Genomic DNA, 16,093 nt, shown 5'->3' on the forward strand with positions numbered 1-16,093 from the left:
AACTGCACACAGACCCACTGTTATCTCTCCTTCTTAGCCTAACTCACCCCCACTATCCAATAACCTTGAAAGGTGAGGGTCATGCTACCCGAGCCTTGTGTTACCTCTGGACTTGGGAAAGGCGCCTCCAGAGTTGGGGAGAAGCCTTCGGGGTCAGAAAATGAATCTCTGGCTTGGGTGTGGGACCCACCTGACACTGAGCCAACAAGGCTTTAAGGCATTCAGCCAGTCCACAGGCCAGATGCTGAGCTGGGATGTAGGCCTCAGCCTCAGATTCAGAACCAAAAGATCGGGCAGCCTTCTTCGCAGACCGCCTGGTCTCACCTTCTCATTTGCCATTTCCATGAGCTGGCACAGCCGTCCCATGGCCATTTCACCTCGCTCCTAGCCAGTATGAGCGGCCACTTTGCCAACTCTGTCTTTTTCTGCTCTTTCACTGACTTACAACCCTCAAATGGATTGTCGCTTCTGCCTCCTGAGGCCTGTCATGGTCCCGCCTTTCACTGGTGGAGTCCGCCCTGATTCACCATCTGGTTTATCGAATGTCCCTGCCAGTTTCCTTGTGCCACACTTACTGGGCGGATCTTCTCCTTACACTTTCCTCTGCGACAACGGTCACTCCCTGCTTTGGGTGGGTGCTTTTGGTTGTGGCACTCCCCTTGGTATGTGTACCTGATGAAGGGTTGGATACTGCTTTGCGCCCTTTTGCCTCTGTCACACCTATGATGGCAGGGTCCATCTCGCCATTTCATGCCACCGATTTGCAGTCCTTGCTCAGCGCCATCTTAGACCACTCAACGGTTGTCATTTTCCCCATCACTCTAGCCTTCTTTGCACTGCATTGTTCGATCCTGCCAACTATGCCAACTCTAGTGCAGCGCAAGGGAGTAGCCAAGGGCGAGGCACTCGTCTCCTCCTTTCACGCCCCTACGAACTACATGAAAGTTTGGGTCCTGGCTTGGTGTTTGTATTTGTGTTGTGAGGGTTTTGCGCCTCTGCAGGCGGCCTGTAGCCGGTGTTGTTGGCTGGCCAGGACAGTAAGTTCCACAGTTTAATAAAGGAGACTTTCATTCAAAAACACAGTCTTAACCGAATGGTAACTTAGTTAATGGTTTTGTACAAGGGATAGCAGGTACAAAGTCTTATGGATGTTTCCTTTGCAATAGAAAGCATTTTCCCTATACAGTATCCTTCTCCAGTAGTCTACTCCAGGGCATGTGAAGCACACTGTTTTGCCCTGCTTGTTCACAACCCTGTTTCTATGACACAGACCTGATCAACTGGCTCAGCAGTTCCGGGTCCTATTTCTTCCACTATTGACACCCTGGATCTACCGCTTGGGACCTCCACTAGTCTTGCAAACTCAGTCCTGTTTAGGCCCATTACCTTTATCTTTTGCAAGCTCAGGGTTTCTTGTGACCCCTTTCCGGAATGCCACTCTGTCTCGTAGATTACTTCAGAATCTTGCGATCCCTGTCCTCAAGTCCCTTTTCCTTTTGTGGATCAACCGAAGATCAGCACTGCTCTCTTCACTCTCCAACCCCTATCTGCCTATCAGGAAGCAGTCTCTTTCCCTAAGACTAATCCCTTACCACCATGGGCTAGTCCCAAACATTAACGCTATCTTATCTTATTCCAACTTCACTATCTATTCCTATTCTACCTATTCCACACATTATGTCCTACATTGTACATTGTACTCAGTATTTACAAAACACATAATACACATTACACATGATGTGATTGGTGTTTTAAGGAGTAGCAATCTGACAGTCTTTGTCCACAAATAAAATATATTTTTTAAGTATAAAAGCTCATATCACTGAAATTTTCCCCATAATGCAAATAAATCACCTAAAAATGAGAAAAAAGTTGGCAAAAAAAATCAACTCCACCATATTTAGTTGTGCCATGTGTGCAATTGTCCAATCTAATAAAATATTAAAATGTATAACACCAAAACGTTAAAAAAAATATCAAAATGGCAAAAATTACTTTTTTTGGGTTACACCGCCCCATGAAAAAAAGGAATAAAAATAGATCAGAAAGTTATATGGACCCTAAAATGGTAATGATAAAAGCTACAGCTAGTACCGCCAGCAAACAAAAAAATACAACCCTATTGACTAAAAAATAAAAATGTTTTAGCTCTTGGAAGGCAAGGGAAAAAAACGAAAGCGAAGGGGGCAAACTGGGTCTCTGCGGCCTAAGGGCCCGTATATACCTGCACCTAGGCCTGTACAGTAGGTGGACAGAGTTGCACCCATAGGGGCTATCCAAGCACCCCTAAGACAGTTTGGAAGACCCCAGTATTATAAATAGCAGTTAGGGTCTTCAGTTACAGATTTTGTATATGGGCACGAGAGCAGAGATCTTAAAATGGCTGAAGATCCAAAATACAAACTGTCTTTATTGCCCATAGCGACCAATCAGAGTGCAGTTTTCACTTTGGATTCTACTCCTCAAGCATGAAAGCTGCACTGTGATTGGTTGCTATGGGCAACAAAGACATTTTTCTCTTTGATGAAAACCAGTGGTAGGCCTCATGGCAGCCGCCTCTGTGGAGAAGTGATACTATATCTGAGCGTTGCTATTTAAGCAATTCCCCGATGTATTGTAAAGTGTATACACAGCAGACGGCAGCGGCCGCACAGCTCAGCATTATGCAATAACATGTAATGGTGACAGCCTCATTCTGCACGTAGGACACATGACAGGATGAGGGGACGACGCTGCTCAGCCCGCGGTCACATGAGCCTGACATACAAAACCTCATGGACCACACATGTCCTGTATACACACATGGAGGAAGAGCCGAGTACGTGACCCTCAGCAGATATACAAGAAGGCCAAACACTGACAGAAAATGGCGTTGTCTGATCTATAGAAAAACAATATTCACTAATATACATATAAACAATATGGACACCGCAAAGTCACATCCCATACGTGGGCTCCAGTGCAAAATCTGTACCAGGGACCTTCACCTAACTGGACCCCTTCTATGGGACAGATGGGCATTTTAGGTCCCTCAAACTCCAGGGCATGCAAGGATGCCCCACAGTGAAGACCCGTCTCCCTCGTCGTTGCCCTATTTTCCTCTCCTCAATTATATGAACTGAGAACCCCCAGGAGAGAAGATAGAGTTGGAAAGCACCCAGATGATGGGATGCCGCATGTAGCAATTTTTTTTCCTTTTTTTCTTTTACCTAAATTCACGTATTTGGGACTAAAAAACTTTTTTTTGCAATTGGGTTTTCAATAAAAAAATTTAATTTAGCTAGACTAATTTCCTTGCAAACTCAACTTTAATGTGGTCTCAGGAAAATACAAATAAAGAGTTACAAAAACTGTCCTGTCAGACCGTCACAAGAGCTCACTGACAGATTCTCAGTTAACTGACCCTGCAAAAAAAAAAAAAAAAAAACAAAGATGGTGCCACACATATTCTATAGAAGGCAAACGGTGCAACATTTTGAATGAACCCTAATTGGAAAAAATATATTTTTAAACAAAAATATATGCAGTTAAGTAAAAAAAAAAAAAGAAGTAGACAATATTATAAATTGGCAGCAAAATCTGGCCAGTAGTAGTGATTTTGACAACAATTGATATAGTAGCTACTATTTCTGGGGACGGTTTACACCGTGCCCCAACCGAGCTCCTTCCAGGAATGCCCCCACCCCTGCCAATATAACACCCAATTTTGGACAGGGTTTACTGAAACCATGTCCCCTATCAGCCCATCTGGGACAGTTTGCAACTAAGAATCATGCCATTAACAATCAGAAATATACACTTTTTTTACTTTTCGTTTAAATCTATTTACCATCCATTAATCTAAAATATCCGGAAATCGGGCAGCTATCACTGGCGTAGAAACCGAATTAAAGCTTTTTTAAACTACACCGTACTCTGGCTATTACCTGTGTTGCAAAACTACAACTCTCAGCATGCTCTTACAGCAGCAAAAATCATTACACAGGACAAGTAGAAGAGACAGTGCGAAACAAAGAGCTACTGCCAAATTCAAAGTGCTTTATATCATCTCCTAAATTGCACTGCTTAGTCATGCATCTTGGAAAGATGCCTGTGCCTCCATCTTGCCGCATCATTCAATAGATCAGGGATCTGTGTATAGGAATCCATTATCCCCTGTAGCTGCCAACCCCATAATAAATTACACTCAGCCATACAGTGACGCATGGGAAGTTATTCCAGGGGCCGACATACTCAATGAATAGGGTCCTAACAAGTGATGAGCGAGTGTGCTCTAATATTGTGTTATCAGAGCATGCTTGGGTGTTATCAGAGTATAGTATAACAAATACCTTAATTCATTTATTGATGAAAATGATAAAAAACTTACAAATTTTATTATTCCTCGGTTTTTTTTTTTTGAGCACGAGCACATTTTCCTTTGATTTTTCACTTATTGTCTCAGTCCGTGTCTCTCACCCTGCAAAAAGGAGCCCCATATGTGCAATATATATATTGAATCAGCTCCTCTATTTGTTCTATTATCTTCTTGTCGGCTACATGTGAGAGTGAGCTTGAAGCACCTTATCTAGGGCCAATTGCAGGAGTACTAGGGTCAGCCGCCGACGAGCGGGGGCGCCAGTCTCGTTTTTATGTTTAGGGTGCCAACCTCCGCTGTCAGGCAGTGCGTGACATAGAAGCCCCATCGCAGGGTCCTAGTAGAGAGCACGGTTATGTGTTATATGTGTTTATCTGTTGTAGTTGTGTCATGGTTTTAACCGAGGAATAATAAAATTTGTAAGTTTTTTATCATTTTCATCAATAAATGAATTAAGGTATTTGTTATACTAGATTTAATTTTTTGACCTTTCCGCTGTTTATCAGCATTTGTTTACTGTGTTATCAGAGTATCCCACGTGTGCTCAAGTAATATATTCGAGTCCCTGCGACTGCATGATTTGCAGCTGTTAGACAGTTTGTTAAGGCAAGAAAAATGAAAATTACATCCACAGAATGGGAGGAATAGAACTAAGCAACAGCATGTGTGAAAAAGACTTGGGTATACTAATAGATCACAGACTGCACATGAGTCAACACTGTGATGCAGCAGCAAAAAAGGCAAATGCAATTCTAGGATGTATAAGAGAAGCATAGAGTCTAGATCACGTGCAGTAATTATCCCCCTCTACTCCTCCTTGGTCAGGCCGCATCTGGAATACTGTGCCCAGTTCTGGGCTCCACATTTTAAAAAAAGACATTGGAGCAGGCTCAGAGAAGAGATACCAGGATGGTGAGCAGACTGCAAAGTATGTTCTACGAGGAACGATTAAAGGATGTGGGAATGTTTAGCTTGCAAAAAAGAAGGCGAAGATAAGTCTTAATGGCTGTCTATAAATATCTGAAGGGTTGTGACAGTGTAGAGGGATTATCATTATTCTCATTTTCATATGGAAACTTGAAAAGCAATGGAATGAAACTGAAAGGGGAAGATACAGATTATATATTAGAAAAAAACTCTTTGACAGCGAGGGTGATCAATGCATGGAACAGGCGGCCACGAGAGGTGGTGATGAGTGCTCCTTCAATGGAAGTCTTCAACCAGAGTCTGGACAGACATCTATCTGAGATGGTTCAGTGAATCTTGAATTGAGCAGGGGGTTAGACACGATGACCCCGGAGGTCACTTCCAACTTTAACATTCTATGACTCTATGTTTTGCACCTGTCTAACAGGTTACTAAAGCATATTACTGGAGCACACCCAAGATACTCGGATAACACCCGAGTATACCCGGAGAACACGATATCGGAGCACACTCGCTCATCATCACTGGTCCTAACACTAATCAAGTATGGGGCCCTCTAGGGGTTATATCCCCCATTACCTAGAAATCAGGAAAAAATTCCTTTTCAGGCCTATATTTTTGTCCGTAGGGGGCAGTTTAGTAATAGTTGGGTTATTTGAGCACTGTCCGCCAGTGTGTGGCTCTTCACTTGTTGCACAGCTACAACTCCCAGCATGGTATGAGTTCTAGTTTCGCAAAAGCTGATGAGCCGTAATCTGCACTTCATGTAAAATCTACATATGCCTATAAGAAGCCTTCCTCACCTCAAAGTCTTCCCAACGAAGAGGCTGTCGGGTGGGATGTTTGTTGTCCAGTAGGATTTGCAGGGTGATATTGAGCACGGCTTCTTCCGTCAGATCCTGATGAGTGAAAGATCCCCAGGTGAAGGACAGAAACTTAGACCAGAAGTTTGGAAAGAAGGCATGGCCACCTGGTATGGCCAGGCCGCCCCAGAGGAACAGAAAGGGTAGGAGCATGGGGGAGGAAGATGGTTATGGATCCTTCATCGAGAGCACCTGCGTGGATTGAGATGGTCCATACATTAGTATACACTGACATAAAAATCCATCAAAGGGAATCTGTCAGTAAGATCAACTTTAAATCCCCTTTATAACAAAACCGGATATATGGATATGCAGGTATACATTCCCTAAAAGTCAGCGTTTTAATGCACATGCAAATAAGGGGTTAAGTGCTTTGGGTGTGACAGAGCACTTCCCCACCCACCAGGCAGCATCTTGATAGTTCAATGTCTGATTTCTTTGTGTAGCACTGTGCCTGACTTCACAGAGATAGTGAGCTATCAATCAAGGTAAAGAGACCGAAGCAGGGCAAGAAAACAACTTTGGGAGGAAGATGCTTGGGAAGTGCTCTGTCACGCCCCAAGCACTTAATGCCTAATTTGCATATGGATTAAAACATTTCTGTATTGGAAATGCAGCAACAGATAGAATATATAAAGGAGGCAATTGATTTAGCTTTCGGAGACCTGCGTACCCATATATGAGAGTATCTTTAATCTTACAGACATATTCTTAAGTTTTCATGCACTTGATGTTTTATCGTCTCACCGTTTTCAAGAACTCTGCTTGCTGACAGTGAATGGAGACATTTTTGTTTACACCCACACTCTGAAAACACTAATTTACTGTTCTCATTCATTTTGGGTGAAATACGCTTATCGCAGGGATCCCACACAACCTGCGGGTTCTCTGGAAACAAGTGTTCAATTTCTCTGCAGCGCCTCCACAGGAGAAATAAAGCATTACACAGATGTCATTGAAATCAACGGGATGTTTGGGTAAAGTACAGACATACCTGTTCCTCAGGAGCAAGAGAGACTCTCTGTGTCACTGCTGGGAAGGGTCCTGGATGGGAAGATCCCATCTAATATCCTAAATATGTCCAACTCCGTCTACCACGCCGATATTGGAAGGCACGTGGTGGACAGATGAACCCTTTTTCCATTTTTCTCAACGTGCCTCCAAATTAACAGCATTTTGTAGAATTTGGAGTTAACGTGGCACATTCAGGTCTCATTAGGAATGCCAAGCATCTTTTGTCACCTATCTGACTGCCTCCCCCACCTCCAGCTGCTAATATATACCCTACACACTTCCCCGCCACTGAATCAGCTATTTCCCCATCACAAACAAAGCCTCCTGTCACATAATTACTGCCTCCGACCCCGTTATTACATACGTGGCACTCACACTCTATTATTAATGCGATGATGGCGGAGAAGGGGGGGCACAAACTGAGAAACGTGAGACAATGAAATGACAATAGTCAGCCCCGCGCTGGTGTATTACACCTGAAATTCAATATCTAAATCTGCCGTTCAGAAATGGATCAATCAGATATGTGATCGATGACTGCTGGTACCTGCTGACATCCAGGAAACTAGAGTGTCAAATTTATAATGGAAGCACAACGATCTATGGTAGGACCAGGGGTCACTCGGATCACACAACAGATCATGGCGATCCCCATTGATCACACGACCACTCCCCGATTGTTTCTCCCATATTAATGTTTGCCTGATGTAACAGGATACAGGAGTGTGCGGAATACCTGCAGGAAGTGTGAATTTCCCAGCTACACACCTTGTAAGAGCAGGTGTCTGAAGAACACTCCTATTTATAGTCGGAGGTGCTACACAAAGACGAGCGCACATACACTGCTCAACATTAAGACCGCGAGAGGGAAAGGGCTTGGAATCATGAATTCTATCATTTCCCTAATTCCATGGCTCTTCCTTCTTGGTTTTACAGTTTCAATGTTGTGGAATATATATGTACGTAAGGGAGCACTCCTATGTATAGAGGAATACTGTATACAGGTAGTAGAGTGCGCACTCCTATGTATAGAGGAATACTGTATACAGGTAGTAGAGTGCGCACTCCTATGTATAGAGGAAGGCTGTATACAGGTAGTAGAGAGCGCACTCCTATGTATAGAGGAATACTGTATACAGGTAGTAGAGTGCACACTCCTATGTATAGAGGAATACTGTATACAGGTAGTAGAGTGCACACTCCTATGTATAGAGGAATACTGTGTACAGGTAGTAGAGTGCGCACGCCTATGTATAGAGGAATACTGTATACAGGTAGTAGAGTACGCAATCCTATGTATAGAGGAATACTGTATACAGGTAGTAGAGTGCGCACTCCTATGTATAGAGGAAGGCTGTATACAGGTAGTAGAGAGCGCACTCCTATGTATAGAGGAATACTGTATACAGGTAGTAGAGTGCACACTCCTATGTATAGAGGAATACTGTATACAGGTAGTAGAGTGCACACTCCTATGTATAGAGGAATACTGTATACAGGTAGTAGAGTGCGCACTCCTATGTATAGAGGAAGGCTGTATACAGGTAGTAGAGAGCGCACTCCTATGTATAGAGGAATACTGTATACAGGTAGTAGAGAGCGCACTCCTATGTATAGAGGAATACTGTATACAGGTAGTAGAGTGCACACTCCTATGTATAGAGGAATACTGTATACAGGTAGTAGAGTGCGCACTCCTATGTATAGAGGAATACTGTATACAGGTAGTAGAGTGCGCACTCCTATGTATAGAGGAAGGCTGTATACAGGTAGTAGAGTGCACACTCCTATGTATAGAGGAATACTGTATACAGGTAGTAGAGTGCGCACTCCTATGTATAGAGGAAGGTTGTATACAGGTAGTAGAGAGCGCACTCCTATGTATAGAGGAATACTGTATACAGGTAGTAGAGTGCGCACTCCTATGTATAGAGGAAGGCTGTATACAGGTAGTAGAGAGCGCACTCCTATGTATAGAGGAATACTGTATACAGGTAGTAGAGTGCACACTCCTATGTATAGAGGAATACTGTATACAGGTAGTAGAGTGCACACTCCTATGTATAGAGGAATACTGTATACAGGTAGTAGAGTGCGCACTCCTATGTATAGAGGAAGGCTGTATACAGGTAGTAGAGAGCGCACTCCTATGTATAGAGGAATACTGTATACAGGTAGTAGAGAGCGCACTCCTATGTATAGAGGAATACTGTATACAGGTAGTAGAGTGCGCACTCCTATGTATAGAGGAATACTGTATACAGGTAGTAGAGTGCGCACTCCTATGTATAGAGGAAGGCTGTATACAGGTAGTAGAGAGCGCACTCCTATGTATAGAGGAATACTGTATACAGGTAGTAGAGTGCGCACTCCTATGTATAGAGGAATACTGTATACAGGTAGTAGAGTGCACACTCCTATGTATAGAGGAATACTGTGTACAGGTAGTAGAGTGCGCACGCCTATGTATAGAGGAATACTGTATACAGGTAGTAGAGTACGCAATACTATGTATAGAGGAATACTGTGTACAGGTAGTAAAGTGCGCACTCCTATGTATAGAGGAATACTGTATACAGGTAGTAGAGTGCACACTCCGATGTATAGAGGAAGGCTGTATACAGGTAGTAGAGAGCGCACTCCTATGTATAGAGGAATACTGTATACAGGTAGTAGAGTGCACACTCCTATGTATAGAGGAATACTGTATACAGGTAGTAGAGTGCGCACTCCTATGTATAGAGGAATACTGTATACAGGTAGTAGAGTGCGCACTCTTATGTATAGAGGAATGCTGTATACAGGTAGTAGAGTGTGCACTCCTATGTATAGAGGAATACTGTGTACAGGTAGTAAAGTGCGCACTCCTATGTATAGAGGAATACTGTATACAGGTAGTAGAGTGCACACTCCGATGTATAGAGGAAGGCTGTATACAGGTAGTAGAGAGCGCACTCCTATGTATAGAGGAATACTGTATACAGGTAGTAGAGTGCACACTCCTATGTATAGAGGAATACTGTATACAGGTAGTAGAGTGCGCACTCCTATGTATAGAGGAATACTGTATACAGGTAGTAGAGTGCGCACTCCTATGTATAGAGGAATGCTGTATACAGGTAGTAGAGTGTGCACTCCTATGTATAGAGGAATACTGTGTACAGGTAGTAAAGTGCGCACTCCTATGTATAGAGGAATACTGTATACAGGAAGTAGAGTGCACACTCCGATGTATAGAGGAAGGCTGTATACAGGTAGTAGAGAGCGCACTCCTATGTATAGAGGAATACTGTATACAGGTAGTAGAGTGCGCACTCCTATGTATAAAGGTATGCTATATACAGGTAGTAGAGTGCGCACTCCTATGTATAGAGGAATACTGTATATAGGTAGTAGAGTGCGCACTCCTATGTGTAGAGGAATACTGTATACAGGTAGTAGAGTGCGCACTCCTATGTATAAAGGTATACTATATACAGGTAGTAGAGTGCGCACTCCTATGTATAAAGGAATACTGTATACAGGTAGTAGAGTGCGCACTCCTATGTGTAGAGGAATACTGTATACAGGTAGTAGAGTGCGCACTCCTATGTATAGAGGAATACTGTATACAGGTAGTAGAGTGCGCACTCCTATGTATAGAGGAATACTGTATACAGGTAGTAGAGTTCGCACTCCTATGTATAGAGGAATACTGTATACAGGTAGTAGAGTGCGCAATCCTATGTATAGAGGAATACTGTGTACAGGTAGTAAAGTGCGCACTCCTATGTATAGAGGAATACTGTATACAGGAAGTAGAGTGCACACTCCGATGTATAGAGGAAGGATGTATACAGGTAGTAGAGAGCGCACTCCTATGTATAAAGGTATACTATATACAGGTAGTAGAGTGCGCACTCCTATGTATAGAGGAATACTGTATACAGGTAGTAGAGTGCGCACTGCTATGTATAGAGGAATACTGTGTACAGGTAGTAGATTGCACACTCCTATGTATAGAGGAATACTGTATACAGGTAGTAGAATGCGCACTCCTATATATAGAGGAATACTGTGTACAGGTAGTAGATTGCACACTCCTATATATAGAGGAATACTGTGTACAGGTAGTAGATTGCACACTCCTATGTATAGAGGAATACTGTATACAGGTAGTAGAATGCGCACTCCTATATATAGAGGAATACTGTGTACAGGTAGTAGATTGCACACTCCTATGTATAGAGGAATACTGTATACAGGTAGTAGAATGCGCACTCCTATATATAGAGGAATACTGTGTACAGGTAGTAGAGTGCACACTCCTAGGTATAGAGGAATACTGTATACAGGTAGTAGAATGCGCACTCCTATATATAGAGGAATACTGTATACAGGTAGTAGAATGCGCACTCCTATATATAGAGGAATACTGTATACAGGTAGTAGAGTGCACACTCCTAGGTATAGAGGAATACTGTATACAGGTAGTAGAATGCGCACTCCTATATATAGAGGAATACTGTATACAGGTAGTAGAATGCGCACTCCTATATATAGAGGAATACTGTGTACAGGTAGTAGAGTGCACACTCCTAGGTATAGAGGAATACTGTATACAGGTAGTAGAATGCGCACTCCTATATATAGAGGAATACTGTGTACAGGTAGTAGATTGCACACTCCTAGGTATACACTGTGTTCCAAATTATTATGCACAAAGAGTTTAGGAGTGATAAGGTTAGAATTTTTTTGTTTGTCATTTAAACTCATTGATGGTGATGTGTGTCAGGGCTCTTTATATCACTGAAAGCAATTGCAGATACCTGTGCAAATTAGTTTGGCAGGTGTGTCCAAATAAAGGCAAGACTACTTAAGAAGGCTGTTCCACATTATTAAGCAGCCTACATTTTTGGCCAAAATGGGAAAGAAAAAGGATGTGTCGGCTGCTGAGAAGCAACAAATTGTGGAGTATTTAGGTCAAGGCATGACTACAATCAACATTGCCAAGATACTTCATCGTGATCATCGCACAATCAAGAAGTATGTAGCTGATTCCCAGCACACACGTGTGCGTGCTGATAAGGAAAAATTGAGGACCCTTTCCAACAGGCAATTGCGTAAGGTTAAAAGAGCAGCAGCAAAAATGCCTGGTCATAGCAGCAGACAAGTTTTTGAAGCTGCTGGTGCCTCCAACGTCCCCAGAACAACAAGATGCAGGGTCCTTCAGAGGTTTGCGGCTGTGCGTAAGCCATCCTATCGACCACCTCTATCCACTGCACACAAGCAGAAACGGCTCCAGTGGGCCAAACGATACATGAAGACTGACTTCCAAACTGTTTTGATCACCGATGAGTGCCGTGCAACGCTCGATGGTCCAGATGGATGGAGTGGAGGATGGCTGGTTGATGGACACCGCATGAAAACACGGCTAAGGCGCCAACAAGGAGGAGGTGGAGTAATGTTTTGGGCTGGAATCATGGGGAGAGAGATTGTCGGCCCCTTTATGATCCCTGAAGGGGTAAAGATCAACTCCATAATCTATGTGGAGTTTCTAAAACAACACTTCCTGCCATGGTTCAAGAGGAAGAACCGTGCTTTCCGCAGCAAGATCATTTTCATGCATGATAATGCACCGTCTCATGCTGCAAAAAAGACATCTGCATCTCTGGCTGCTATGGGCATAAAAGAGGACAAACTTATGGTGTGGCCACCATCTTCCCCTGACCTCAACCCCATTGAGAACCTCTGGAGCATCATCAAAAGGAGTGTCTATGATGGCGGGAGGCAGTCCACATCTAAGCAACAGCTCTGGGAGGGTATTCTGTCCACATGCAAAACAATTGAAGCAGAAACCATCCAAAAACTGACAAATTCAATGGACGAGAGAGTTCAGAAGCTTCTTTCGAACAAGGGGTCCTATGTGCAAATGTAACATCACCTATAATAAAGTTTTCACATGAAAACTGTTTGATTTCATTTTGTAATAAGCTGATAATGCTTATAACTTCACAATTGACCATTTTTTTGTTCAAAATAAAATAAAAAAGGTTGAAAACTCTGCTATGCATAATAATTTGGAACATGCATTTTGAGTGTTTATTTTTTTTTTTAAGATACTGTTTTCATAGGCAGTTTGTTCCAAAACATTGCAATTATACTAGAATAGTAGATGGCTGGAAAACAACAATGACTGCAATTCAGATAGGTAATTTAGAGAAAATAGGAGGAAATATTATTTGCATAATAATTTGGAACACAGTGTAGAGGAATACTGTATACAGGTAGTAGAGTGCGCACTCCTATGTATAGAGGAATACTGTATACAGGCAGTAGAGTGCACACTCCTATGTATAGAGGAATACTGTATACAGGCAGTAGAGTGCACACTCCTATGTATAGAGGAATACTGTATACAGGTAGTAGAGTGCACACTCCTATGTATAGAGGAATACTGTATACAGGTAGTAGAATGCGCACTCCTATGTAAAGAGGAATACTGTATACAGGTAGTAGAGTGTGCACTCCTATGTAAAGAGGAATACTGTATACAGGTAGTAGAGTGCACACTCCTATGTATAGAGGAATACTGTATACAGGTAGTAGAGTGCACACTCCTATGTATAGAGGAATACTGTATACAGGTAGTAGAATGCACACTCCTATGTATAGAGGAATACTGTGTACAGGTAGTAGAATGCACACTCCTATGTATAGAGGAATACTGTATACAGGTAGCAGAGCGCGCACTATGTACAGAGGAATTCTATATACAGGTAGTAGAATGCACACTCCTATGTATAGAGGAATACTGTGTACAGGTAGTAAAGTGCACACTCCTATGTATAGAGGAATACTGTATACAGGTAGTAGAGTGTGCACTCCTATGTATAGAGGAATACTGTATACAGGTAGTAGAGTGCGCAATCCTATGTATAGAGGAATACTGTGTACAGGTAGTAGAGTGCACACTTATAGGTATAAAGGTATACTGTATACAGGTAGTAGAGTGCGCACTCCTATGTATAGAGGAATACTGTATACAGGTAGTAGAGTGCACACTCCTATGTATAGAGGAATACTGTGTACAGGTAGTAGAATGCACACTCCTATGTATAGAGGAATGCTGTATACAGGTAGCAGAGCGCGCACTATATTCAGAGGAATTCTATATACAGGTAGTAGAGTGCACACTCCTATGTATAGATGAATACTGTATACAGGTAGTAGAGTGCGCAATCCTATGTATAGAGGAATACTGTGTACAGGTAGTAGAGTGCACACTTATAGGTATAAAGGTATACTGTATACAGGTAGTAGAGTGCGCACTCCTATGTATAGAGGAATACTGTGTACAGGTAGTAAAGTGCACACTCGTATGTATAAAGGTATACTGTATACAGGTAGTAGAGTGTGCACTGCTATGTACAGAGGAATACTGTGTATAGGTAGTAGAGTGCGCACTCCCATGTATAAAGGCATGATATATTCAGTGAGTAGAGTGCACACTCCTATGCATAGCGGATTACTGCATACAGAGAGTAGAGTGTGCACTCCTATGTATAGAGATATACTGTATACAGAATGTTGTGTTCAAAACACTTTAAGTGTCTCATTGTCACCCTTCCTCCGTTTTTTTCCAGTCAAATATGTCAAAGCAGCTATTGTTTTCTTTTAAATTAACACAAATAAAGTTTTGATTTTATTGGATGAAGCTGGATCTCTCTTTCCTCTACACAGAGGTATTTTGCACACAGGTAGTAGAGGGCACACTCCTATGTATAGAGGAATACTGTATACAGGTAGTAGAGTGCACACTCCTATGCATAGAGTAATGCTGTATACAGGTAGTAGAGTGCACACTCCTATGTATAGAGGAATACTGTATACAGGTAGTAGAGTGCACACTCCTATGCATAGAGTAATGCTGTATACAGGTAGTAGAGTGCACACTCCTATGTATAGAGGGATACTGTATACAGGTAGTACATTGCACACTAATGTATAGAGGAATACTGTATACAGAGAGAAGAGTGTACACTTGTATGTATGTTGGTATATTGTACACAGGTACTAGTGTGTGCATTCCTATGTATAGAGTTATATTATACACAGAGAGAGTGCACACTCTTATGTATAGAGGTATATTGAAAACAGGTAGTACAGTGCGCACTCCTAGGCATAGAGGTATACTGTATACAGAGAGAAGAGTGCACACTCATATGTATGGAGGTATATTGTACACAAGTACTAGTGTGTGCACTCCTATGTATAGAGGTATATTGTACACAGGTAGTAGAGTGTGCACTCCTATGTATAGAGGTATATTGTGCACAGGTAGTAGAGTGTGCACTCCAATGTATAGAGGTATATTGTGCACAGGTAGTAGAGTGTGCACTCCAATGTATAGAGGTATATTGTGCATAGGTAGTAGAGTGTGCACTCCAATGTATAGAGGTATATTGTGCACAGGTAGTAGAGTGTGCACGCCTATGTATAGAGGTATATTGTGCACAGGTAGTAGAGTGTGCACTCCAATGTATAGAGGTATATTGTACACAGGTAGTAGAGTGTGCACTCCAATGTATAGAGGTATATTGTGCACAGGTAGTAGAGTGTGCACTCCAATGTATAGAGGTATATTGTGCACAGGTAGTAGAGTGTGCACTCCAATGTATAGAGGTATATTGTGCACAGGTAGTAGAGTGTGCACTCCTATGTATAGAGGTATATTGTGCACAGGTAGTAGAGTGTGCACTCCAATGTATAGAGGTATATTGTGCACAGGTAGTAGAGTGTGCACTCCAATGTATAGAGGTATATTGTGCACAGGTAGTAGAGTGTGCACTCCTATGTATAGAGGTATATTGTGCACAGGTAGTAGAGTGTGCACTCCAATGTATAGAGGTATATTGTACACAGGTAGTAGAGTGTGCACTCCAATGTATAG

The 16,093-nt window shown here is 42.4% G+C and overlaps 1 protein-coding gene across 3 annotated transcripts in view; it reads right to left on the bottom strand.

Annotated features, from left to right (window-relative positions):
• Positions 1 to 16,093, bottom strand: part of LOC143806037 (von Willebrand factor A domain-containing protein 7-like) — a 36,382-nt gene that overhangs the window by 17,827 nt on the left and 2,462 nt on the right. For 2 of the 3 annotated variants that reach the window (XM_077285940.1, XM_077285939.1), the window contains exon 2: positions 6,088 to 6,339. In XM_077285940.1, coding sequence (XP_077142055.1) covers positions 6,088 to 6,300 — 213 coding nt within the window. In that variant the 5' untranslated portion in view covers positions 6,301 to 6,339. The remainder of the gene's footprint in view (positions 1 to 6,087; positions 6,340 to 16,093) is intronic. The other variant, XM_077285941.1, reaches the window with a different exon arrangement.

This window comes from Ranitomeya variabilis, chromosome 2 (assembly GCF_051348905.1).
Source record: "Ranitomeya variabilis isolate aRanVar5 chromosome 2, aRanVar5.hap1, whole genome shotgun sequence".
Taxonomy (NCBI): domain Eukaryota; kingdom Metazoa; phylum Chordata; class Amphibia; order Anura; family Dendrobatidae; genus Ranitomeya; species Ranitomeya variabilis.